This window comes from Pecten maximus, chromosome 3 (assembly GCF_902652985.1).
Source record: "Pecten maximus chromosome 3, xPecMax1.1, whole genome shotgun sequence".
Taxonomy (NCBI): domain Eukaryota; kingdom Metazoa; phylum Mollusca; class Bivalvia; order Pectinida; family Pectinidae; genus Pecten; species Pecten maximus.
In genome coordinates this window covers 34,625,667-34,653,194 of record NC_047017.1, presented here as the reverse complement: position 1 = coordinate 34,653,194, position 27,528 = coordinate 34,625,667, and the positions used below count along the sequence as shown (strand labels likewise).

Below are 27,528 nucleotides of genomic sequence, written 5' to 3'. Positions count from 1 at the left end.
TGTATATTCTGATCACAGATATAGGCCACCAGTCTGTCTGTCTGATGTTTACTCAGTGTAACACGTGGCAAAATCCTACCAGGAAATCACAGACAAAATACCTCTTGTCTGTCTGCACAGCCTCCTGCATGAATGGCTGACATCATATGAAGGATATATCGTCAATCACTGACATATGATATCCTGTCATCAGAAAACCCTCTATCTGGGTCCCCACAAACTCGGCAAACTGCGTCTTGTCTTCATCATGTGTTATCTTTTACTGAAGTCCAGTATGGCAACATCTGGTCCTGTAACACGACTCAGGCGGTTCTGACCATCCGGCTTCATCTCTCTCAAGTCCACATTGTTGCTGTGGAAACATAAACACACTTAATACACACAAATACCCAACCACGCATAATGCTAAATTATATAATATTACACCCACTTTCAAAGTATACATTTCAAATATTATTTCTAAAATGTATCGTAAATACCATAAATTTTAGATGAATAATGAATACAAGTTTAGGAAATCTAATATTGACACTTTTTATCCTGAAATAGTGCTGGTCCATGTATCAACTTAATCATACAAAAACTAACCATACGATCCCTATGGGCTTCCATACAATAAAATTTGACTAGCACTGAAGTTTTATAAAGTTATATAAAATATACAAATAACCTAAATACCTTCCAAATATCTAATATACATGTTTATATTTGGAAGTACGATTGAACAAATGTATATAAATCAATTACAACAGTTACAAATCATTGAACGATATGCATGATTGGACCGCACGTTGACATAATGCATGAACAACATTCCAAGGTAAAATAACCCCCTTTTACACAAAAGAAGCGATGATTATCACAAAATATATATAACTACTAACTGCTAAAACAATACTTACCACAGACTGTAAGGTTTCTGTGCCCGTATAATGTTAAAACCATTATAAGAATCCGTCGACACGGCCTGTTAGAGCACTGTCATGCTACTGCTCGTGTGCGCTCACTCACCCTCTACGGAACATCCGTTACGCCATACAGATAGTAACAACACATCACAATATATACAGACACACATGACAAATATACAAATACGAGCTGATTGTGACAGTAAAGTAATATGGCCACATTTCTGACACAATTATGATAAAGTAATATGACCACATTTCTGACAAAACTATTATAAAGTAATATGGCCACATTTCTGACACAGCTATGGTAAAGTAATATGGCCACATTTCTGACACAGCTATGGTAAAGTGATATGGCCACATTTCTGACACAATTATGATAAAGTAATATGACCACATTTCTGACAAAGCTATTATAAAGTAATATGGCCACATTTCTGACAGTTATGATAATGTAATATGGCCACATTTCTGACACAGTTATGGTAAAGTAATATGGCCACATTTCTGACACAGCTATGGTAAAGTAATATGGCCACATTTCTGACACAGCTATGGTAAAGTGATATGGCCACATTTCTGACACAGTTATGATAAAGTAATATGGCCACATTTCTGACAAAGCTATTATAAAGTAATATGGCCACATTTCTAACACAGTTATGATAATGTAATATGGCCACATTTCTGACACAGTTATGATAATGTAATATGGCCACATTTCTAACACAGTTATGATAATGTAATATGGCCACATTTCTGACACAGTTATGATAATGTGATATGGCCACATTTCTGACACAGTTATGATAATGTGATATGGCCACATTTCTGACACAGTTATGATAATGTAATATGGCCACATTTCTGACACAGTTATGATAATGTAATATGGCCACATTTCTAACACAGTTATGATAAAGTAATATGGCCACATTTCTAACACAGTTATGATAAAGTAGTATGGCCACATTTCTGACACAGTTATGATAAAGTAATATGGCCACATTTCTAACACAGTTATGATAATGTGATATGGCCACATTTCTGACACAGTTATGATAATGTGATATGGCCACATTTCTGACACACTTATGATAATGTGATATGGCCACATTTCTGATAATGTAATATGGCCACATTTCTAACACAGTTATGATAATGTAATATGGCCACATTTCTGACACAGTTATGATAATGTGATATGGCCACATTTCTAACACAGCTATGGTAAATGTAACGTGGGACAAGCGAGGTTGTTCTCTAGTTGGGGAAAAGAAAACTCAATAAGGCCTTGGTACAAAAATAGAAAATTTATATACACAACCCAACACAAAATACAGCAAGATAACTACAAATGTTCATATCACACTCTCACATCTTACACACAATTGATAAAGTCTCTGCACACGTCTCCTATGCTCCAGAAAAAACACTAGGTGGAGATCAGCTGTATATTCTGATCACAGATATAGGCCACCAGTCTGTCTGTCTGATGTTTACTCAGTGTAACACGTGGCAAAATCCTACCAGGAAATCACAGACAAAATACCTCTTGTCTGTCTGCACAGCCTCCTGCATGAATGGCTGACATCATATGAAGGATATATCGTCAATCACTGACATATGATATCCTGTCATCAGAAAACCCTCTATCTGGGTCCCCACAAACTCGGCAAACTGCGTCTTGTCTTCATCATGTGTTATCTTTTACTGAAGTCCAGTATGGCAACATCTGGTCCTGTAACACGACTCAGGCGGTTCTGACCATCCGGCTTCATCTCTCTCAAGTCCACATTGTTGCTGTGGAAACATAAACACACTTAATACACACAAATACCCAACCACGCATAATGCTAAATTATATAATATTACACCCACTTTCAAAGTATACATTTCAAATATTATTTCTAAAATGTATCGTAAATACCATAAATTTTAGATGAATAATGAATACAAGTTTAGGAAATCTAATATTGACACTTTTTATCCTGAAATAGTGCTGGTCCATGTATCAACTTAATCATACAAAAACTAACCATACGATCCCTATGGGCTTCCATACAATAAAATTTGACTAGCACTGAAGTTTTATAAAGTTATATAAAATATACAAATAACCTAAATACCTTCCAAATATCTAATATACATGTTTATATTTGGAAGTACGATTGAACAAATGTATATAAATCAATTACAACAGTTACAAATCATTGAACGATATGCATGATTGGACCGCACGTTGACATAATGCATGAACAACATTCCAAGGTAAAATAACCCCCTTTTACACAAAAGAAGCGATGATTATCACAAAATATATATAACTACTAACTGCTAAAACAATACTTACCACAGACTGTAAGGTTTCTGTGCCCGTATAATGTTAAAACCATTATAAGAATCCGTCGACACGGCCTGTTAGAGCACTGTCATGCTACTGCTCGTGTGCGCTCACTCACCCTCTACGGAACATCCGTTACGCCATACAGATAGTAACAACACATCACAATATATACAGACACACATGACAAATATACAAATACGAGTGATTGTGACAGTAAAGTAATATGACCACATTTCTGACACAATTATGATAAAGTAATATGACCACATTTCTGACAAAACTATTATAAAGTAATATGGCCACATTTCTGACACAGCTATGGTAAAGTAATATGGCCACATTTCTGACACAGCTATGGTAAGTGATATGGCCACATTTCTGACACAATTATGATAAAGTAATATGACCACATTTCTGACAAAGCTATTATAAAGTAATATGGCCACATTTCTGACAGTTATGATAATGTAATATGGCCACATTTCTGACACAGTTATGGTAAAGTAATATGGCCACATTTCTGACACAGCTATGGTAAAGTAATATGGCCACATTTCTGACACAGCTATGGTAAAGTGATATGGCCACATTTCTGACACAATTATGATAAAGTAATATGACCACATTTCTGACAAAGCTATTATAAAGTAATATGGCCACATTTCTGACAGTTATGATAATGTAATATGGCCACATTTCTGACACAGTTATGATAATGTAATATGGCCACATTTCTAACACAGTTATGATAAAGTAATATGGCCACATTTCTAACACAGTTATGATAATGTGATATGGCCACATTTCTGACACAGTTATGATAATGTGATATGGCCACATTTCTGACACAGTTATGATAATGTAATATGGCCACATTTCTGACACAGTTATGATAATGTAATATGGCCACATTTCTGACACAGTTATGATAAAGTAATATGGCCACATTTCTAACACAGTTATGATAATGTGATATGGCCACATTTCTGACACAGTTATGATAATGTGATATGGCCACATTTCTGACACACTTATGATAATGTGATATGGCCACATTTCTGATAATGTAATATGGCCACATTTCTAACACAGTTATGATAATGTAATATGGCCACATTTCTGACACAGTTATGATAATGTGATATGGCCACATTTCTAACACAGCTATGGTAAATGTAACGTGGGACAAGCGAGGTTGTTCTCTAGTTGGGGAAAAGAAAACTCAATAAGGCCTTGGTACAAAAATAGAAAATTTATATACACAACCCAACACAAAATACAGCAAGATAACTACAAATGTTCATATCACACTCTCACATCTTACACACAATTGATAAAGTCTCTGCACACGTCTCCTATGCTCCAGAAAAAACACTAGGTGGAGATCAGCTGTATATTCTGATCACAGATATAGGCCACCAGTCTGTCTGTCTGATGTTTACTCAGTGTAACACGTGGCAAAATCCTACCAGGAAATCACAGACAAAATACCTCTTGTCTGTCTGCACAGCCTCCTGCATGAATGGCTGACATCATATGAAGGATATATCGTCAATCACTGACATATGATATCCTGTCATCAGAAAACCCTCTATCTGGGTCCCCACAAACTCGGCAAACTGCGTCTTGTCTTCATCATGTGTTATCTTTTACTGAAGTCCAGTATGGCAACATCTGGTCCTGTAACACGACTCAGGCGGTTCTGACCATCCGGCTTCATCTCTCTCAAGTCCACATTGTTGCTGTGGAAACATAAACACACTTAATACACACAAATACCCAACCACGCATAATGCTAAATTATATAATATTACACCCACTTTCAAAGTATACATTTCAAATATTATTTCTAAAATGTATCGTAAATACCATAAATTTTAGATGAATAATGAATACAAGTTTAGGAAATCTAATATTGACACTTTTTATCCTGAAATAGTGCTGGTCCATGTATCAACTTAATCATACAAAAACTAACCATACGATCCCTATGGGCTTCCATACAATAAAATTTGACTAGCACTGAAGTTTTATAAAGTTATATAAAATATACAAATAACCTAAATACCTTCCAAATATCTAATATACATGTTTATATTTGGAAGTACGATTGAACAAATGTATATAAATCAATTACAACAGTTACAAATCATTGAACGATATGCATGATTGGACCGCACGTTGACATAATGCATGAACAACATTCCAAGGTAAAATAACCCCCTTTTACACAAAAGAAGCGATGATTATCACAAAATATATATAACTACTAACTGCTAAAACAATACTTACCACAGACTGTAAGGTTTCTGTGCCCGTATAATGTTAAAACCATTATAAGAATCCGTCGACACGGCCTGTTAGAGCACTGTCATGCTACTGCTCGTGTGCGCTCACTCACCCTCTACGGAACATCCGTTACGCCATACAGATAGTAACAACACATCACAATATATACAGACACACATGACAAATATACAAATACGAGTGATTGTGACAGTAAAGTAATATGACCACATTTCTGACACAATTATGATAAAGTAATATGACCACATTTCTGACAAAACTATTATAAAGTAATATGGCCACATTTCTGACACAGCTATGGTAAAGTAATATGGCCACATTTCTGACACAGCTATGGTAAAGTGATATGGCCACATTTCTGACACAATTATGATAAAGTAATATGACCACATTTCTGACAAAGCTATTATAAAGTAATATGGCCACATTTCTGACAGTTATGATAATGTAATATGGCCACATTTCTGACACAGTTATGGTAAAGTAATATGGCCACATTTCTGACACAGCTATGGTAAAGTAATATGGCCACATTTCTGACACAGCTATGGTAAAGTGATATGGCCACATTTCTGACACAATTATGATAAAGTAATATGACCACATTTCTGACAAAGCTATTATAAAGTAATATGGCCACATTTCTGACAGTTATGATAATGTAATATGGCCACATTTCTGACACAGTTATGATAATGTAATATGGCCACATTTCTAACACAGTTATGATAATGTAATATGGCCACATTTCTGACACAGTTATGATAATGTGATATGGCCACATTTCTGACACAGTTATGATAATGTGATATGGCCACATTTCTGACACAGTTATGATAATGTAATATGGCCACATTTCTGACACAGTTATGATAATGTAATATGGCCACATTTCTAACACAGTTATGATAAAGTAATATGGCCACATTTCTAACACAGTTATGATAAAGTAGTATGGCCACATTTCTGACACAGTTATGATAAAGTAATATGGCCACATTTCTAACACAGTTATGATAATGTGATATGGCCACATTTCTGACACAGTTATGATAATGTGATATGGCCACATTTCTGACACACTTATGATAATGTGATATGGCCACATTTCTGATAATGTAATATGGCCACATTTCTAACACAGTTATGATAATGTAATATGGCCACATTTCTGACACAGTTATGATAATGTGATATGGCCACATTTCTAACACAGCTATGGTAAATGTAACGTGGGACAAGCGAGGTTGTTCTCTAGTTGGGGAAAAGAAAACTCAATAAGGCCTTGGTACAAAAATAGAAAATTTATATACACAACCCAACACAAAATACAGCAAGATAACTACAAATGTTCATATCACACTCTCACATCTTACACACAATTGATAAAGTCTCTGCACACGTCTCCTATGCTCCAGAAAAAACACTAGGTGGAGATCAGCTGTATATTCTGATCACAGATATAGGCCACCAGTCTGTCTGTCTGATGTTTACTCAGTGTAACACGTGGCAAAATCCTACCAGGAAATCACAGACAAAATACCTCTTGTCTGTCTGCACAGCCTCCTGCATGAATGGCTGACATCATATGAAGGATATATCGTCAATCACTGACATATGATATCCTGTCATCAGAAAACCCTCTATCTGGGTCCCCACAAACTCGGCAAACTGCGTCTTGTCTTCATCATGTGTTATCTTTTACTGAAGTCCAGTATGGCAACATCTGGTCCTGTAACACGACTCAGGCGGTTCTGACCATCCGGCTTCATCTCTCTCAAGTCCACATTGTTGCTGTGGAAACATAAACACACTTAATACACACAAATACCCAACCACGCATAATGCTAAATTATATAATATTACACCCACTTTCAAAGTATACATTTCAAATATTATTTCTAAAATGTATCGTAAATACCATAAATTTTAGATGAATAATGAATACAAGTTTAGGAAATCTAATATTGACACTTTTTATCCTGAAATAGTGCTGGTCCATGTATCAACTTAATCATACAAAAACTAACCATACGATCCCTATGGGCTTCCATACAATAAAATTTGACTAGCACTGAAGTTTTATAAAGTTATATAAAATATACAAATAACCTAAATACCTTCCAAATATCTAATATACATGTTTATATTTGGAAGTACGATTGAACAAATGTATATAAATCAATTACAACAGTTACAAATCATTGAACGATATGCATGATTGGACCGCACGTTGACATAATGCATGAACAACATTCCAAGGTAAAATAACCCCCTTTTACACAAAAGAAGCGATGATTATCACAAAATATATATAACTACTAACTGCTAAAACAATACTTACCACAGACTGTAAGGTTTCTGTGCCCGTATAATGTTAAAACCATTATAAGAATCCGTCGACACGGCCTGTTAGAGCACTGTCATGCTACTGCTCGTGTGCGCTCACTCACCCTCTACGGAACATCCGTTACGCCATACAGATAGTAACAACACATCACAATATATACAGACACACATGACAAATATACAAATACGAGTGATTGTGACAGTAAAGTAATATGACCACATTTCTGACACAATTATGATAAAGTAATATGACCACATTTCTGACAAAACTATTATAAAGTAATATGGCCACATTTCTGACACAGCTATGGTAAAGTAATATGGCCACATTTCTGACACAGCTATGGTAAAGTGATATGGCCACATTTCTGACACAATTATGATAAAGTAATATGACCACATTTCTGACAAAGCTATTATAAAGTAATATGGCCACATTTCTGACAGTTATGATAATGTAATATGGCCACATTTCTGACACAGTTATGGTAAAGTAATATGGCCACATTTCTGACACAGCTATGGTAAAGTAATATGGCCACATTTCTGACACAGCTATGGTAAAGTGATATGGCCACATTTCTGACACAATTATGATAAAGTAATATGACCACATTTCTGACAAAGCTATTATAAAGTAATATGGCCACATTTCTGACAGTTATGATAATGTAATATGGCCACATTTCTGACACAGCTATGGTAAAGTGATATGGCCACATTTCTGACACAATTATGATAAAGTAATATGACCACATTTCTGACAAAGCTATTATAAAGTAATATGGCCACATTTCTGACAGTTATGATAATGTAATATGGCCACATTTCTGACACAGTTATGGTAAAGTAATATGACCACATTTCTGACAAAGCTATTATAAAGTAATATGGCCACATTTCTGACAGTTATGATAATGTAATATGGCCACATTTCTGACACAATTATGATAAAGTAATATGACCACATTTCTGACAAAGCTATTATAAAGTAATATGGCCACATTTCTGACAGTTATGATAATGTAATATGGCCACATTTCTGACACAGTTATGGTAAAGTAATATGGCCACATTTCTGACACAGTTATGATATAGAGGATATCTAACAGTGTCTTCAGTAATACCAAATATATTTCACGAGTGGGGCTAATATTTTGCTATTTTTCACGAGTGCGCAGCACGAGTGAAAAATATCAAAATATTAGCCACACGAGTGAAATATATTTGGTTTTACTGAAGACACTGTTAGATATTCTGTTTATTACATTTTTTATCAACGAAAACCCTACCCTGTATGCTAACTAGGACTATAGCGATAATTTGTAAACAAAAAAAGTAGTTTCCCCTGTCCAGGTGCTGACATATATGTCGGGCTTTCTGATGGTCAATTATTTTGGTATTTTCTAATCATTTATTTGATTGGTCAAATCAGCAAAAATGATATCACTTTTATAGAATGAATAATTTTTGATATTTCACTGGTAAACATGTAATAAAATGTAATATGGCCACATTTCTGACACAGTTATGGTAAAGTAATAGGGCCACATTTCTGACACAGTTATGGTAAAGTAATATGGCCACATTTCTGACACAGTTATGATAATGTAATAGGGCCACATTTCTGACACAGTTATGATAATGTAATATGGCCACATTTCTGACACAGCTATTATAAAGTAATATGGCCACATTTCTAACACAGTTATGATAAATTAATATGGCCACATTTCTGACACGGTTATGATAATGTAATATGGCCACATTTCTAACACAGTTATGATAAAGTAATATGGCCACATTTCTGACACAGTTATGATAAAGTAATATGGCCACATTTCTGACACAGTTATGATAATGTGATATGGCCACATTTCTGACACAGTTATGATAATGTGATATGGCCACATTTCTGACACAGCTATGATAAAGTAATATGGCCACATTTCTGACACAGTTATGATAAAGTAATATGGCCACATTTCTGACACAGCTATGATAAAGTAATATGGCCACATTTCTGACACAGTTATGATAATGTAATATGGCCACATTTCTAACACAGTTATTATAAAGTAATATGGCCACATTTCTGACACAGTTATGGTAAAGTAATATGGCCACATTTCTGACACAGTTATGATAAAGTAATATGGCCACATTTCTGACAAATGATGCACATACTGTTACATTGTACTACCTTGACATTACAGTCAGTGTTATTTGTAAATTATGGGACTGAAAGCAATATAATAAATGAATATCTGTGAATTATTTGAGATAAATTCTCTTGTGTAATGATTTGGGTATATTATCTTACAAATTCTCTTGTGTAATGATTTAGGTATATTATCTTACAAATTCTCTTGTGTTATGATTTGGGTATATTATCTTACAAATTCTCTTGTGTAATGATATTGTTATGTTAGGTGAAGTTATCCCCTGCCCTTTGGTGAGGGATCTTAATGACTTTGTCCTTCTTATTGTACAGCAAAAATTGAAAATCATATTCTTGTTGAATTCTTTATTTTGTTTTAAATTCATTCAATATTTAATATTTTAAATATATAGTATAATAGTTATACTGAAAATTTCAGCCATTAGTGAAAATGTTATGTTGTCAGGTTGCCGGGGGTGATGATTCCAGTGTGATTGAGCCTGGTTGGACCACAGATAATAGTTTACTGTACATCAGCGACAAGTCTGAGTGGTGGAACTTGTACCAGATGACCTCAGACGGGAAGCACATCAACTTGTTACCACAGGACAAGGAGACTGGTGGGCCACACTGGGGATTCAACTGTACAACTTACAGTGTGAACCCATCAGGAAATGGTCAGGTCGCTCTTAAGATGGGTGGGGTGAGTAATGTGTCAACATACAGTCCTATTACGGTGTGACAGAAGGTCAGTCTGACATATGACCTGTTAAGGTGTGACAGAAGGTCAGTCTGACATATGACCTGTTAAGGTGTGTGACAGAAGGTCAGTCTGACATATGACCTGTTAAGGTGTGACAGAAGGTCAGTCTGACATATGACCTGTTAAGATGTGTAACAGAAGGTCAGTCTGACATATGACCTGTTTAAGGTGTGACAGAAGGTCAGTCTGACATATGACCTGTTAAGGTGTGTGGCAGAAGGTCAGTCTGACATATGACCTGTTTAAGGTGTGACAGAAGGTCAGTCTGACATATGACCTGTTAAGTGTTTAACAGAAGGTCAGTCTGACATATGACCTGTTAAGTGTTTAACAGAAGGTCAGTCTGACATATGACCTGTTAAGGTGTGTGACAGAAGGTCAGTCTGACATATGACCTGTTAAGGTGTGTGACAGAAGGTCAGTCTGACATATGACCTGTTTAGGTGTGTGACAGAAAGTCAGTCTGACATATGACCTGTTAAGATGTGACAGAAGGTCAGTCTGACATATGACATGTTACGGTGTGACAGAAGGTCAGTCTGACATATGACCTGTTACGGTGTGACAGAAGGTCAGTCTGACATATGACATGTTAAGGTGTGACAGAAGGTCAGTCTGACATATAACCTGTTAAGGTGTGACAGAAGGTCAGTCTGATATATGAACTGTTAAGGTGTGTGACAGAAGGTCAGTCTGACATATGACCTGTTAAGGTGTGACAGAAGGCCAGTCTGACATATGACATGTTAAGGTGTGACAGAAGGTCAGTCTGACATATAACCTGTTAAGGTGTGACAGAAGGTCAGTCTGATATATGAACTGTTAAGGTGTGTGACAGAAGGTCAGTCTGACATATGACCTGTTAAGGTGTGTGACAGAAGGTCAGTCTGACATATGACCTGTTACAATGTGACAGAAGGTCAGTCTGACATATGACCTCTTAAGGTGTGTGGCAGAAGGTTAGTCTTCCATATGACCTGTTAAGGTGTGTGACAGAAGGTCAGTCTGACATATGACCTGTTACAATGTGACAGAAGGTCAGTCTGACATATGACCTGTTACTGTGTGTGTCAGGAGGTCAGTCTGACATATGACCTGTTAAGGTGTGACAAAAAGGTCATGCTCCTTGAGGAGTAATTGGCATTCCCAGGCATTCCCAATAGAGGACAAGAGAAAAGGTGAACTAGTATAGGATCAGATAGTGTAATTTCTGATCACTGACCTGTCACAGGAGAAAAGGTGAACTAGTATAGGATCAGATAGTGTAATTTCTGATCACTGACATGTCACAGGAGAAAAGGTGAACTAGTATAGGATCAGATAGTGTAATTTCTGATCACTGACTTGTCACAGGAGAAAAGGTGAACTAGTATAGGATCAGATAGTGTAATTTCTGATCACTGACTTGTCACAGGAGAAAAGGTGAACTAGTATAGGATCAGATAGTGTAATTTCTGATCACTGACTTGTCACAGGAGAAAAGGTGAACTAGTATAGGATCAGATAGTGTAATTTCTGATCACTGACTTGTCACAGGAGAAAAGGTGAACTAGTATAGGATCAGATAGTGTAATTTCTGATCACTGGGTTATAACAGAAGAAAAGAGGAAATATCAAATATCTTCAAACCGTATCTGGTCAATCTTAAGCTAATGAGAAATGGCTGTGTATGAGTTGTAACAATATCTTATTTTATATACTAACAGGACTAGCATTGGAGGTTAATCATGTAAAATTAATTAAACCAAATTAATCAAATGTTATTACATGTACATTTCTAGGATCTCGGAATATTTGATCTGAAGACAAAAGATTATAAAGTGATTGACACTGGCTTTGCATCTTTCCGATTCATCAACATCACTACTACTGGCGATATCTTTTGTTACGGAGGCAGTTCAACACGATTTCCCTGCATTATCCACGTACAGCCCAGTAACAATAAGGTTGGTTTTCTCTGTATTGTTACACTGACAATAAGTAAGGAGAGTGTAAAAACTTCTATATTTATATCCTCTGCGACCAAGTTAAGATGAGTTTTTTTTAGGTTTTTTAGAGGCTTTCCAATCCTGAAATATTGATAATACATAATAGTAAGTTTTATTAGCTCACCTGGCCCGAAGGCATGGCGCAGCGTCCGTCGTCCGTCGTCCGTCCGTCAACTTTTCCTTTAAATCGCTACTAGTCCTAAACTACTCAGTGGATTTTGACCAAATTTTGTCTGAAGCATCCTTGGGTGAAGGGGAACCAATTTTGTATAAACGGTGGGTCTGGCCCCCCAGGGGCCTTAGGGGCGGGGCCCAATAGGGGAAATATAGCAAATTCTTTAAAATCCTTCTTCTTCTGTAGAAATGAAGGTATTTGATTCATATTTGGTCTGAAGCATCCTTGGGTGAAGGGGAACCAATTTTGTATAAACGGTGGGTCTGGCCCCCCAGGGGTCTTAGGGGCGGGGCCCAATAGGGGAAATATAGCAAATTCTTTAAAATCCTTCTTCTCCTGTAGAAATGAAGGGATTTGATTCATATTTGGTCTGAAGCATCCTTGGGTAAAGGGGAACCAATTTTGTATAAACGGTGGGTCTGGCCTCCCAGGGGCCTGAGGGGCGGGACCCAATAGGGGAAATATAGCAAATTTTTTAAAATCCTTCTACTTCTGTAGGAATAAAGAGATTTGATCCATATTTGGTCTGAAACATCCTTGGGTGAAGGGGAACCAATTTTGTATAAACGGTGAGTCTGGCCCCCCAGGGGCCTGGGGGGTGGGGCCCAATAGGGGAATATTGCATATTCTTTAAAATCCTTCTTCTTCTGCAGGAATAAAAGGATTTGATCCATGTTTGGTCTGAAGCATCCTTGGGTGAAGGGGAACCAATTTTGTATAAACGGTGGGTCTAGCCTCCCAGGGACCTGGGGGGTGGGGCCCAATAGGGGAATATAGCATATTTTTTAAAATCCTTCTTCTTCTGCAGGAATAAAGGGATTTGATCCATGTTTGGTCTGAAGCATCCTTGGGTGAAGGGGAACCAATTTTGTATAAACGGTGGGTCTAGCCTCCCAGGGACCTGGGGGGTGGGGCCCAATAGGGGAATATAGCATATTTTTTAAAATCCTTCTTCTTCTGCAGGAATAAAGGGATTTGATCCATGTTTGGTCTGAAGCATCCTTGGGTGAAGGGGAACCAATTTTGTATAAACGGTGGGTCTGGCCTCCCAGGGGCCTGGGGGGTGGGGCCCAAAAGGGAATATAGCATATTCTTTAAAATCCTTCTTCTTCTGCAGGAATAAAGGGATTTGATCCATGTTTGGTCTGAAGCATCCTTGGGTGAAGGGGAACCAATTTTGTATAAACGGTGGGTCGGCCTCCCAGGGGCCTTAGGTAGCAGTGTACAGTAAAAATGCCAAATTCTGAAAAATATGGCACATGTTTTAGATATGTAAACATTGCCAGTTAACCTTACATATAACCTCTAATAAAGTATATATATTTGAAATCTGTACAACATTTGCAATTTTAATAGAGCTCTGAAGGATAAGTAAACTGATATTTTCTGTGATTTTTAGAGCTGTGAATACCATGGTAACAGCTTAAAAAATTCTCAAAAATTGCAAAATATTATGATATTTTACCCAAAATGGCACAATTCTCTACACAATTTTTTTTCTGAAACCTATTTAAAATTAAATATCTCTATCCCAAAGACAGAATTAATCTTGTTTGGACATATGTTGTAAATTAAGTTTTTCCGCTATCTTACCTTTTCTGTGGGCTGCCATTTTGCGCTGTAGGCAAAACTAAATTTCCTGTGTAAACAAACGTTCGGAAAATCCGGATATTTAAAATCCGGAACCAATTTATTGATTTTTGTTTTAATAAATGTGAAGCCTGTATGTACTACTTCATACTGAATATACCAATTATAGTGTACATTTATTTTTTCATTTTTTATGCATATCATAATACAGGAGTTATTTGCTTAACAAAAAAATTGCCCATGGCCAGGCTGTCTTACTGTGGTGTGCTACCTTAGGGGCGGGGCCCAATAGGGGAAATATAGCAAATTCTTTAAAATCCTTCTTCTTCCGTAGGAATAAAGGGATTTGATCCATATTTGGTCTGAAACATCCTTGGGTGAAGGGAAACCAATTTTGTATAAACGGTTGGTCTGGCCCCCAGGGGCCTTAGGCGTGGGGCCCAATAGGGGAAATAGGGTTAATCCTTTAAATCGCTACTAGTCATAAAGTTATAAATGAATTTGAACAAAATTTGGTCAGTAACATTCATGGGAGAAGGGGAACAGTGTTTGTATACATTCTTACTCTGAACCCCCAGGGGCCTGAGGGGCGGAGCCAAATAGGGGAAATAGATATTAGTCTTTAAATCGCTACTAGTCATAAAGTTTTTAATGGATTTTAACTAGATTTGGTCAGGAACATCCATGGGGGAAGGTGAACAGAGTTTGTATTAATTTTTACTCTGAACTCCCAGGGGCCTGAGGGGCCGGGCCAAATAGGGGAAATAGGGTTAATCTTTTAAATCACTGCTAGTCATAAAGTTATGAATGAATTAGAATCAAATTTGGTCAGGAACATCCTTGGGAGAAGGGGAACAGAGTTTGTATACATTTTTACTCTGAACCCCCAGGGGCCTGAGGGGCGGAGCCAAATATGGGAAATAGAGATTAGTCTTTAAATCGCTACTGGTCATAAAATTTTTCATGGATTTTAATTAGATTTGGTCAGGAACATCCTTGGGGGAAGGGGAACCGAGTTTGTATAAATTTTTGCTCTGAACCCTCAGGGGCCTGAGGGGTGGGGCCAAATAGGGGAAATAGGGTTAATCCTTTAAATCGCTACAAGTCATAAAGTTATGAATGAATTAGAACCATATTTGGTCAGGAACATCCTTGGGGGGAGGGGAACAGAGCTTGTATAAATTTTACTCTGAAACCCAGGGGCCTGAGGGGCGGAGTCTAAGAGGCCCAAGGGTCTCCCCACCCTAAGGGACTTAGTTTCTTCAAACACAATTAGGTTTTAAAAATAATCCATAGGGTCTTTCAGTCCCTTAGAGAGTATGTGTATGAATAAATTGAACATGAACATTATTTTGACATTTGGTCAAATCCAACCAGGTGAGCGATACAGGCCCCATGGGCAGGATCCATGTATTAAGATTAAAATAAGTTTTATATTAAGATTAAAATTCTACTGAGATACAACATTCAGCCATTGTGGCCATTTTATTATCCCCTCGTGACGAAAGTCGGGGAGGCGATGTAGCGTTGCGTTCATACGTAAGTACGTACGTATGTTCACTTTTTGTCAGCGCTCTTGCAACTTCATTTCTGAACGGATCCTGACCAAACTTCATATAAGGGTCCAGCATGGGAATACCGCGAACCAGTTCATGTTTTAGGGTGCCAAGGTCAAGGCCAATGTCACCGTTACTATTTATAGAAAATCTTTGTCAGCGCTGTAATGCGACTTCATTTTTTAACGGATCCTGACCAAACTTCATATATGGGTCAAGCATGGCAATACCTAAAACAAGTTTGTGTTTCAGGGCGCCAAGGTTAAGGTCAAGGTCACCGTTACTATTTATAGAAAATCTTTGTCAGCGTTGTTGTGACTTCATTTTTGAATGGATCCTGACCATAATTATAATAACTATCAGGAAATGAAGTTGCTAGTGTGATGCGTAACCAGATACTGTTGAATGCATAACAATATATACCATATTTATCTGGCAATGAGCCCATGCCTGATAATAAGCCCATCCATGTCTATTGCAGTTCAGTGCAAATGACAACTGATGTTATTTCAATGTCCTGCAATAACCCCACCCTCCATTTTGTGTCAGAGTTCATGTGTTAGCACGCGAGGGAATTTGTATCGTTTGCGATGCCTTGTTTTCATGTTGTAAAAACAATCCCTGCGGTCTTTCACACCGATAGGGAGTCTGAATTCGTTTCTGGGTTTTATCTTTGGAGCAGTTGAGATCCCTTCCCCATAACCATATAAAGCATTGTTTGAAATCAACAAAAAAAACTACCCAGTAGTAACAAAATAAATTGAACTTGAACATATTTTGACATTTGGTCAAATCCAACCAGGCGAGCGATACAGGCCCTCTGGGCCTCTTGTTTCATGAAGCAAAGATACAACCGGACAAAGTGCAGATATTGTATATTGCTTAATAAGAGGGCAGATGGAAGAGAGCATGTATTTAAGCAATTGAGGCAAATGGTATGGGATTCCGTTAGGGTTTCCATGCTACATTTGCCCACCATACATCTTGCTGCCATATCGACTATAACAACATTAAAACCGCTGTTCAATACTTATATTTACATTATCTTACCATTTCCGTCAACTTTGAAAAAAACTAAACCAACACAAAAAAAATCCTGCCTCTTTTAATGTCACATGACCCACTGGGTGTTATAGCTTGAGGCACTGGGTGTTATAGGCGAATGGTGGCAACTGCCTCTTAGCATTGTGTCAATGGGGAAATGCGGAGCAAATGTAAATATTTCTTTGTAAAAACATGTGTTTAAGTGCCAATTAATTCTTTACAGGTAGATGTTATCAAAGAGTCCAAGATAGTATCCATTGATAAGGGCTATTACAGCGTACCAGAGGAGATTACCTGGCCCACTTCTAAGGGAGACAAATCTTACGGCTTTCTGTACTTACCACAGAACAAAGATTTTGTCGGTACAAAGGCTACCTTACCTCCCCTGCTTGTCAAGGCACATGGTGGTCCTACTGCTCAGTCACCTAATAATCTAGACCTTAAGATTCAGTACTTCACAAGTCGGGGATTTGCCGTCCTGGATGTCAACTACCGAGGCTCCACTGGCTATGGCCGTACCTACAGACTGAAACTACTTAAAAAGTAAGACTTTAACTAGCGATAGTTTTTGTGAAAAATGCATGTGTTTCACCTTTTTTTTTCTCCCAATTGACCTATGACCAAGGTCAAGGTTGCACTGCACTGTCAGTGGTAAGCAGGTATACTGAAACTTTTATTAGATTGGCCGTGAGGTTAAGGTCAAAGTAACTGTATGGTAGTGCATAGCACATGTAATGCAACTATACTGTAGGTTCTGTCAAGTTTCTTCAACTGTCAAGAAGTTATGGCCTGGATAAAACTCACACTTACATGACTTTGACCTTGACCATTGACAGAGCACGGTATACAGCTATTTTTATTAAGATGTCATGTGACGTAGCTGCTGTGCACTGACATTGGATTTAGGTGATGGAAATATCTTCAACAGTTTAGAAATCATGGTCATGACAATTATTGGAAAATTTGCACTTATTTGACCTTTGACCTTGAGGTCAAGCTCACTGTGACCAGACAGTTATGCACTGCATTTGTCCTTAGATTACATAGCTATGCTGCAAGTTTCATAACCATATCTTTAGCGGTTGAGAAGTTATGGCCCAGACAAGAAATTGTTTGAAGAAGAAAGCAGACACAGAGCCAGAATAACCTGGTACTTATACAATATGTCTCCCTTCATTTGAAGGGGAATAATTACCTCTATTAGTGTGTCAGTACCACCTTCATAGCCTACGTCACATCAGAGTCACGAAAATAGATCAGCTGTTGTAATGTAATACCCTGTATATAATTAAAACATGATATATTTTGATATAATGTTTTCAGATCATATGTCTTTTACAGTAGCTAATTTTCTTGTGACAGACAGTATTCGAAGGTTTCATCCATTGATTATTTTACAGAAGAAATCAAATTTGTGAATATTTTCATTAGTCCATACTATCAGATCATTGTGATATGCTTTCCATTAAAGATGGTGTGTGTTAGATACCACCCCCCCCCCCCCCCCCCCATCTTTTATGGTGTGTTAGATATAAGGGGCTGAGTAGTTAAGGCATCCCAACACTTTATCACTAGCCTTCCACCTCTGTACTAACTGTAGGTCAGTGGTTTTTCTCTGGGCACTCCGGCTTTCCTCCACCTCCAAAACCAGGCATATCCTTAAATGACCCTGGCTGTCAATAGAACGTTACACAAAATAAACCAAAACCAAAATCAAAGTGGTAGATATGGACGACTATTGTATGGGTGTTGAGTTTCATTGTATTATACTTTCCATTGTAGTTGCAGTGTGCTAGATATGGACGACTGTTGTATGGGTGCTCAGTTTCATTGTATTATACTTTCCATTGTAGTTGGGGTGTGCTAGATATGGACGACTGTTGTATGGGTGCTGAGTTCCTGGCGGAATCAAAGAAAGTAGATCCAGACAAGTTGTGTATTGATGGTGGATCAGCAGGAGGTTATACCACTCTGGCCTGCCTTACCTTCAGGAAAACCTTCAAAGCAGGTAGGTCACCTTCATCAACTTCTGTCTTACTTCAAGGTCACCTTCTATGTAGGTAGGTCACTTGTATATATTCCTATCTTCAAGGTCACCTTCAAAGCAGGTAGATCACATTTGTATAAAAGATGAATTCACACTAACAATGTTAAGAAGTTAATACAGAAAAAGTCGAGATACAGCAGGCAAGTTACATTTTTATTGACACTGTCATATTACTGTATATTGTTAAATTTTACGGAGCTAATATTTCAAAGTTGTCAGAGTCAGACCTAGCTCACAGGTTTTAAATGTTTTGGAACTACATGTACACATTTTAAAAATTCTGAAATAAACACCTCTCCGCATTTGTGTGTATATATTAATATTTGCTGGTTTTTATTTTCCTGCTACATTAAATTAGCATGAATAAGAATGTCACTAACTGTAGAGTTTAAATCTCTTCATGCACCGTTACAACAAACAGAAGTTTTCTCACTGAACTATGTATATAATTATGTACCAGGGCCTGGAGTCTGTGTCCAGTTGTACTTTACACTTGTACAATAATTATCCACCAGGTGCCAGTCACTATGGGATTTGTGATTTGGAGGCTTTAGCACAAGACACACACAAGTTTGAGAGTAGGTACCTTGACTCTCTCATCGCTCCATACAGCGGAGAGGACAATATAAAGATCTACAAAGAACGTTCTCCCATCAACTATGTGGACAACATCGAATGTCCTATGGCCTTCTTCCAGGGAGACGAGGACAAGGTATGATGAGGTCTGAGGTGAAATATGTGTTACATTAACTCTGTAGATAGGGCTACAAATAATTAACTGATAGCAGGTTTCACACTCCTGACTTTATGTCATATGGAATTTATCAAACTCTTTCTATAATTTGATATGCCACCAGATTTCAGGCACATCAAATTATTAAATGAGATTAGGTGAGTGTCGTATCAAATTATTAAATGAGATTAGGTGAGTGTCGTATCAAATTATTAAATGAGTTTAGGCGTGTGGCATATCAAATTATTGAATTAGTTTAGGTGTGTGGCATATCAATTTATTGAACAAGTTTAATAAGTTCCACAAGACATAGTCATAGAGTATTGTTTATCACATAATGATAACTTATATTGATGAGAATATAAGTGAAAACTCTCAAATCAGTAAGACAGGCAAGTTTCGGACAGTATATGGTACACATGTGTCTTACTATATCTATGACATATGTAGCTGTATTACACGGTAGGATAGGCCAGTTTCTTCACCAAGATATATATTTTTGTCATAGCTAATTAATTGAGATTGATGTAAAGTTCTTTATTTTGTAGATTGTCCCTCCTAATCAAGCTCAAATGATGTTTGATGCAGTCAAGAAAAAGGGTCTACCCACCATGTTTGTCTTGTTTGAAGGTATAACGCTGGAAATTGCGGAACTTTATCAGTTTTGTCTAAAAAGTCAACTTCATATGTTATGTTACAGCCGGCATATAACAATCATTATATCAAAATGATAGAAAATGATCCTGTAACACCATTATATAGACGATAGAAAATGATCCCATGTATAACACCATTATATCAAAATGATAGAAAATGATCCCGTAACACCATTATATAGACGGTAGAAAATGATCTCATATAATACAACCACAATTAACATCGGTAGTCAGGCGGTTAGTGCCAAGAGACTTGGGGTTTGATTTCCTGATCAGACATGAGAAGGTATGGGGGTCACTTTCTCTCGGATTTCCTCCCACAGTAAGCCTCCTTGTGGACTTCCATCCAGCCTACAAGAGTGATTGGTTTAAGTTGATACAACCTATTTTGGAATTGTTTAAGATGTATAAAGATTATATTTATAAAAAAATTTGTCTTAATGGAAAGAAATATCCCGTGTATTAAAACCATTACATTAATGGTAAGATTTGTTTTTACCATGGTGATAAGAATGATCTCGTCAATAAACCATCATTACATTAATGGTAAAAGATAAGTTTATCTATCAAAATCCTTATATTAATGGTAAGAATTATCTCGCATATTCAAGCAATTACATTAATGGTAAGAACTGAGGCTTAATATCTTTGTCTTGTTTATATTTGTAAATTTCATATTTCAAAGGGGAACAACATGGCTTCAGAAAGTCAGAAAATTTGCAGACAGCCCTGGATGGAGAGCTATATTTCTTCTCTAAAGTGTTCGGCTTTGAAGCTGCTGGCATAATATGTGATGTAAGTAGTCAGTCCCCAATGTTACAGAGGAGACAATAGCTTTGTTATTAGTCCCCCACTGGTACTAACAGAGGAGACAATAGGTTTGTAATTAGTCCCCACTGGTACTAACAGAGGAGACAATAGGTTTGTAATTAGTCCCCACTGGTACTAACAGAGGAGACAATAGGTTTGTAATTAGTCCCCCACTGGTACTAACAGAGAAGACAATAGGTTTGTTATTAGTCCCCACTGGTACTAACAGGGGAGACAATAGGTTTGTAATTAGTCCCCACTGGTACTAACAGAGGAGACAATAGGTTTGTAATTAGTCCCCCACTGGTACCAACAGTGGAGACAATAGGTTTGTAATTAGTCCCCACTGGTACTAACAGAGGGGACAATAGGTTTGTAATTAGTCCCCCACTGGTACTAACAGAGAAGACAATAGGTTTGTTATTAGTCCCCACTGGTACTAACAGGGGAGACAATAGGTTTGTAATTAGTCCCCACTGGTACTAACAGAGGGGACAATAGGTTTGTAATTAGTCCCCACTGGTACTTACAGGGAGACATTAGGTTTGTAATTATTCCCCCACTGGTACTAACAGAGGAGACAATAGGTTTGTTATTAGTCCCCACTGGTACTAACAGGGGAGACAATAGGTTTGTAATTAGTCCCCCACTGGTACTAACGAGGGGACAATAGGTTTGTAATTAGTCCCCACTGGTACTAACAGAGGAGACAATAGGTTTGTAATTAGTCCCCCACTGGTACTAACGAGGGGACAATAGGTTTGTAATTAGTCCCCACTGGTACTAACAGAGGAGACAATAGGTTTGTAATTAGTCCCCCACTGGTACTAACAGGGGAGACATTAGGTTTGTTATTAGTCCCCCACTGGTACTAACAGGGGAGACAATAGGTTTGTAATTAGTCCCCACTGGTACTAACAGAGGAGACAATAGGTTTGTAATTAGTCCCCACTGGTACTAACAGAGGGGACAATAGGTTTGTAATTAGTCCCCCACTGGTACTAACAGAGGAGACAATAGCTTTGTTATTAGTCCCCACTGGTACTAACAGAGGAGACAATAGGTTTGTAATTAGTCCCCACTGGTACTAACAGGGGAGACAATAGGTTTGTAATTAGTCCCCACTGGTACTAACAGAGGAGACAATAGGTTTGTAATTAGTCCCCACTGGTACTAACAGGGGAGACAATGGGTTTGTAATTAGTCCCCACTGGTACTAACAGAGGAGACAATAGGTTTGTAATTAGTCCCCCACTGGTACTAACAGAGGGGACAATAGGTTTGTTATTAGTCCCCACTGGTACTAACAGAGGAGACAATAGGTTTGTAATTAGTCCCCACTGGTACTAACAGAGGAGACAATAGGTTTGTAATTAGCCCCACTGGTACTAACAGAGGGGACAATAGGTTTGTTATTAGTCCCCACTGGTACTAACAGGGGAGACAATAGGTTTGTAATTAGTCCCCACTGGTACTAACAGAGGAGACAATAGGTTTGTAATTAGTCCCCCACTGGTACTAACAGAGGAGACAATAGGTTTGTTATTAGTCCCCCACTGGTACTAACAGGGGAGACGATAGGTTTGTAATTAGTCCCCACTGGTACTAACAGAGGAGACAATAGGTTTGTAATTAGTCCCCACTGGTACTAACAGAGGAGACAATAGGTTTGTAATTAGTCCCCACTGGTACTAACAGAGGAGACATTAGGTTTGTAATTAGTCCCCACTGGTACTAACAGAGGAGACAATAGGTTTGTAATTAGTCCCCACTGGTACTAACAGAGGAGACATTGGGTTTGTAATTAGTCCCACTGGTACTAACAGAGGGGACAATAGGTTTGTTATTAGTCCCCACTGGTACTAACAGAGGAGACATTAGGTTTGTAATTAGTCCCCACTGGTACTTACAGAGGAGACAATAGGTTTGTAATTAGTCCCCCACTGGTACTAACAGGGGAGACAATAGGTTTGTAATTAGTCCCCCACTGGTACTAACAGAGGAGACAATAGGTTTGTAATTAGTCCCCCACTGGTACTAACAGAGGGGACAATAGGTTTGTAATTAGTCCCCACTGGTACTAACAGGGGAGACATTAGGTTTGTAATTAGTCCCCACTGGTACTAACAGAGGAGACAATAGGTTTGTAATTAGTCCCCCACTGGTACTAACAGAGGGAGACAATAGGTTTGTAATTAGTCCCCACTGGTACTAACAGAGGAGACAATAGGTTTGTAATTAGTCCCCACTGGTACTAACAGAGGAGACAATAGGTTTGTAATTAGTCCCCACTGGTACTAACAGAGGGGACAATAGGTTTGTAATTATTCCCCACTGGTACTAACAGAGGAGACAATAGGTTTGTAATTAGTCCCCCACTGGTACTAACAGAGGGGACAATAGGTTTGTAATTAGTCCCCACTGGTACTAACAGGGGAGGCAATAGGTTTGTAATTAGTCCCCCACTGGTACTAACAGAGGAGACAATAGGTTTGTAATTAGTCCCCCACTGGTACTAACAGAGGAGACAATAGGTTTGTAATTAGTCCCCCACTGGTACTAACAGAGGAGACAATAGGTTTGTAATTAGTCCCCCACTGGTACTAACAGAGGAGACAATAGGTTTGTAATTAGTCCCCCACTGGTACTAACAGGGGAGACACTATGTTACAATGTTAACCATCTGTTGTCCATCTTTGGTCTGTCAACATTTCCTTTGAATTCCTACATGTACCTAAATGCCTGAATGGATTACGATGAAATTTGGTCAGAAGCATTATTGGGCAACAGAGATCTAATGTATAAACAGAGAGTGCAACTTTTTTGGGGATAGAGGAGCGGGGTTGAATAGGGACAATAGAGGTTAATCATTTAAATCAATACATGTCCTGAATAACTGAATGAATTTTGATGAAATTTAATCTGAAGCATTATTGGGCAAAGGATATCTGATGTATAAATGCACCCCTGGGGCCGGAGGGGAGGGTCCCAATAGGGAAAATTGAAATAAAATCTTTCAGTCACTACTAGTCCTGAAAGATTGAATAGGTTATGATGAATTTTGGTCTGGAGAATTATTGGCCAAGGATATTGTTGTATGAATGGAGGATGTGGCTCCCCAGGGGCTGAAGGGGTGGGGCCAAATATGGGAAATAGAGGTAAATTCTTTAAATTGCTAATAGTCCAGAACAACTGAATGGATTTCAATGAATTTGGTCTGGAGCATTATCAGGCAAAGGAGGTCAAATGTGTAATAAACCACAGTAAACAGAGGGTGTGGCTCCCTTGGGGAAAGAGAGAGAGCCCAATAGGGGAAACATAGAAAAAAAAATTGGTCCACCTTAACCATTGTTGGAAGGGAGATATAGCTTAAACTGTTCAGGTTAGCATTGCTTGTCTTGAATAGATTGATGACAGTGAATTAAACAATTGAATGTCATTTTTCAGAAAACCATTCACAACATGTGAGGAGAAGAAATTCTGTGACAAAAGACATTGATTTTGAAAGATGTTTCCAGGATATCCACCTTTATTCAGTACCAAGTACCAAAGAGAGACTGTGCAGAAATGCTATATAACATAAATGAAGAATGTATTCATTAAGTCATTGGCATTTAGAGAGTTGTGTGTTTGTTTCTTACTTTTTATATTCATTTATTGCTAAATTGAACAAGACTTTAGGTATACAATGTATGTCATAAGTTCAGGTTCAATCACTAATTGCTTGTTGTACATTTTTAATTTCTCCTAGATTGAGCGATCACTGCTGTAGAATTTCTCCTAGATGGAGCGATCGCTGTTGTAGAGTCTATCCTAGAGGGAGTGATCGCTGTTGTAGGGTATCTCCTAGATGGAGCGATCGCTGCTGTAGAGTCTCTCACTAGATGGAGCTATCGCCGCTGTAGAGTCTATCCTAGAGGGAGCCATCGCTGCTGTAGAGTCTCTCGTAGATGGAGTGATCTCTGCTATAGAGTCTATCCTAGAGGGAGCGATCGCTGTTGTAGAGTCTATCCTAGAGGGAGCGATCACTGCTGTAGAGTATATCCTAGAGGGAGTGATCACTGTTGTAGAGTCTATCCTAGAGGGAGTGATCGCTGTTGTAGAGTCTATCCTAGATGAAGTGATCGCTGTTGTAGAGTATATCCTAGATGAAGTGATCGCTGTTGTAGAGTCTATCCTAGAGGGAGTGATCGCTGTTGTAGAGTCTATCCTAGATGGAGTGATCGCTGTTGTAGAGTATATCCTAGATTGAGCCATCACTGTTGTAGAGTCTATCCTAGATGGAGTGATCGCTGTTGTACAGTCTATCCTAGATGGAGCGATCGCTGTTGTAGAGTCTATCCTAGAGGGAGCGATCTCTGCTATAGAGTATATCCTAGATGGATCCATCACTGTTGTAGAGTCTATCCTAGATGGAGTGATCGCTGTTGTACAGTCTATCCTAGATGGAGCGATCGCTGTTGTAGAGTCTATCCTAGAGGGAGCGATCTCTGCTATAGAGTCTATCCTAGAGGGAGTGATCACTGCTGTAGAGTCTATCCTAGATGGAGCGATCGCTGCTGTAGTCTCTCCCAGACGGAATGACTCTGTATAGTCTCCTGTATTTTTCAGAAGAGTCTCTCCCCACAGGAAGTTAAAGTTGAGTTTTTCTTTATATATATATATTTATTTCTCACCCCAGGGAGATTTTTTTAAGTGCTACCCGCGTCCTATGTTATGGGACATTGTATGGTGTCTTGGATTTAGTCTTGTATGAATTTATGTCCACAATCTTAAAAATCTATTTCACATACATGGAAAATTGTATCAAGACCTAAACTTTGACTAAGAGTTATTGAACCCATTCTGACCTGTATTCCGACTTTGAAAGTATTTTAAATGATGGCGAAAAATCACAGCTGATCATTTGATTTACCAAATTTAGGTCACCTAAGACAAAGTCTTGAGTAACATATTGCGATTGGACAGTTTCAATATCTGTTGAGTATGTGCAATCAACCACGACGGCTTTTGATACAATAGAGGACAGTGGTGTCCTGTAGCATACTTTGCTTGTTTCGTACAAGTAATATAATTATCAGAGTTTGATGGAACAGAATTAGCCGATAATCATTTTCCCTTCATTGTCATATTTTCTGATAGGTGGCGTTGTGGTCGAGTAGCGCAGGTGCTTGTGTAGGTGGTATGCACTGTCTGGTCATTCAGCGATAGTCGCTCCTACAGGGCACATGGGTTTTTGTTTTTGATTTAATATATATAAATCTAAATAACATTCATTTAGGTGATTGATTGGAAATTTACAATTTATAAAATTTGTATAGAATGAGATTAGATGGGATATCAGAAAAGTGAGCTGTGCAAGTGAGTTGATGACATTGTACCTATCAGTCGACAATTATGCACTCCTTATCAATAAATACTATTATTGTTATTCAAGTGTTGAGTCTTTCCTGTCAGAAGATTTGGTGTTGGAGGGAACATGCATTACAGGTGTGTAAAATATGCCCAAGTGCAATTTAGTACCATTTAAATAATGTCATCCAGCAGTGAAGTTGTGTTCCCAACACATCTGCGATACATTTTGAGCATCAGCGTTCAGTATTGAAATGGATTAAATTGAAATATTGTGATTGATTTATATTGAAGAAACTGATTATGGTATATTTCTGGGATTATGTCGATGAGAGAATGAAATTAAAGAATTAAACCACAAAATTAAAGTGAGATGATACAAGATTTCAACAACATATCTAATAAATTTTCGTCAAAGATATATATATATCTGGGATTTTACACGAATGTCTCAAGGGACGATATGAAAAACAAATTGTACACATAAATTGTGGGGATAATGCAAGATTTCAACTGCCCTCAACTCCGAAGTGTTTTTGTAAAAAATGCAAATTCAAAGGAAATTACAATTCATGCTGCAAATGTGTCTCATTGAAGTGTTTGGATATGTATGCATCTATATGAATTTTTTATGTAAAATATAGTTCCGTGATTCAAACGGTCTTTAATGGAAAAATTATAGTGCACAGGAAATTTGACTATGGGAATATAAATCCTGGATATACTTAACATTTGATAT

At 37.8% G+C, this 27,528-nt stretch overlaps 1 protein-coding gene across 1 annotated transcript in view; it reads left to right on the top strand.

The window, feature by feature from the left end:
• Positions 1-26,868, top strand: part of LOC117323987 — a 43,945-nt gene extending 17,077 nt beyond the window's left edge. Inside the window, exons 6-13 of the mRNA XM_033879563.1 lie at positions 10,542-10,778; positions 12,620-12,784; positions 17,415-17,734; positions 19,045-19,199; positions 19,754-19,950; positions 20,520-20,601; positions 21,313-21,422; positions 24,885-26,868. Of these exons, the coding sequence (XP_033735454.1) occupies positions 10,542-10,778; positions 12,620-12,784; positions 17,415-17,734; positions 19,045-19,199; positions 19,754-19,950; positions 20,520-20,601; positions 21,313-21,422; positions 24,885-24,905 (1,287 nt within the window). The 3' untranslated portion in view covers positions 24,906-26,868. The remainder of the gene's footprint in view (positions 1-10,541; positions 10,779-12,619; positions 12,785-17,414; positions 17,735-19,044; positions 19,200-19,753; positions 19,951-20,519; positions 20,602-21,312; positions 21,423-24,884) is intronic.
• The last annotated feature ends 660 nt before the right edge of the window (positions 26,869-27,528 follow it).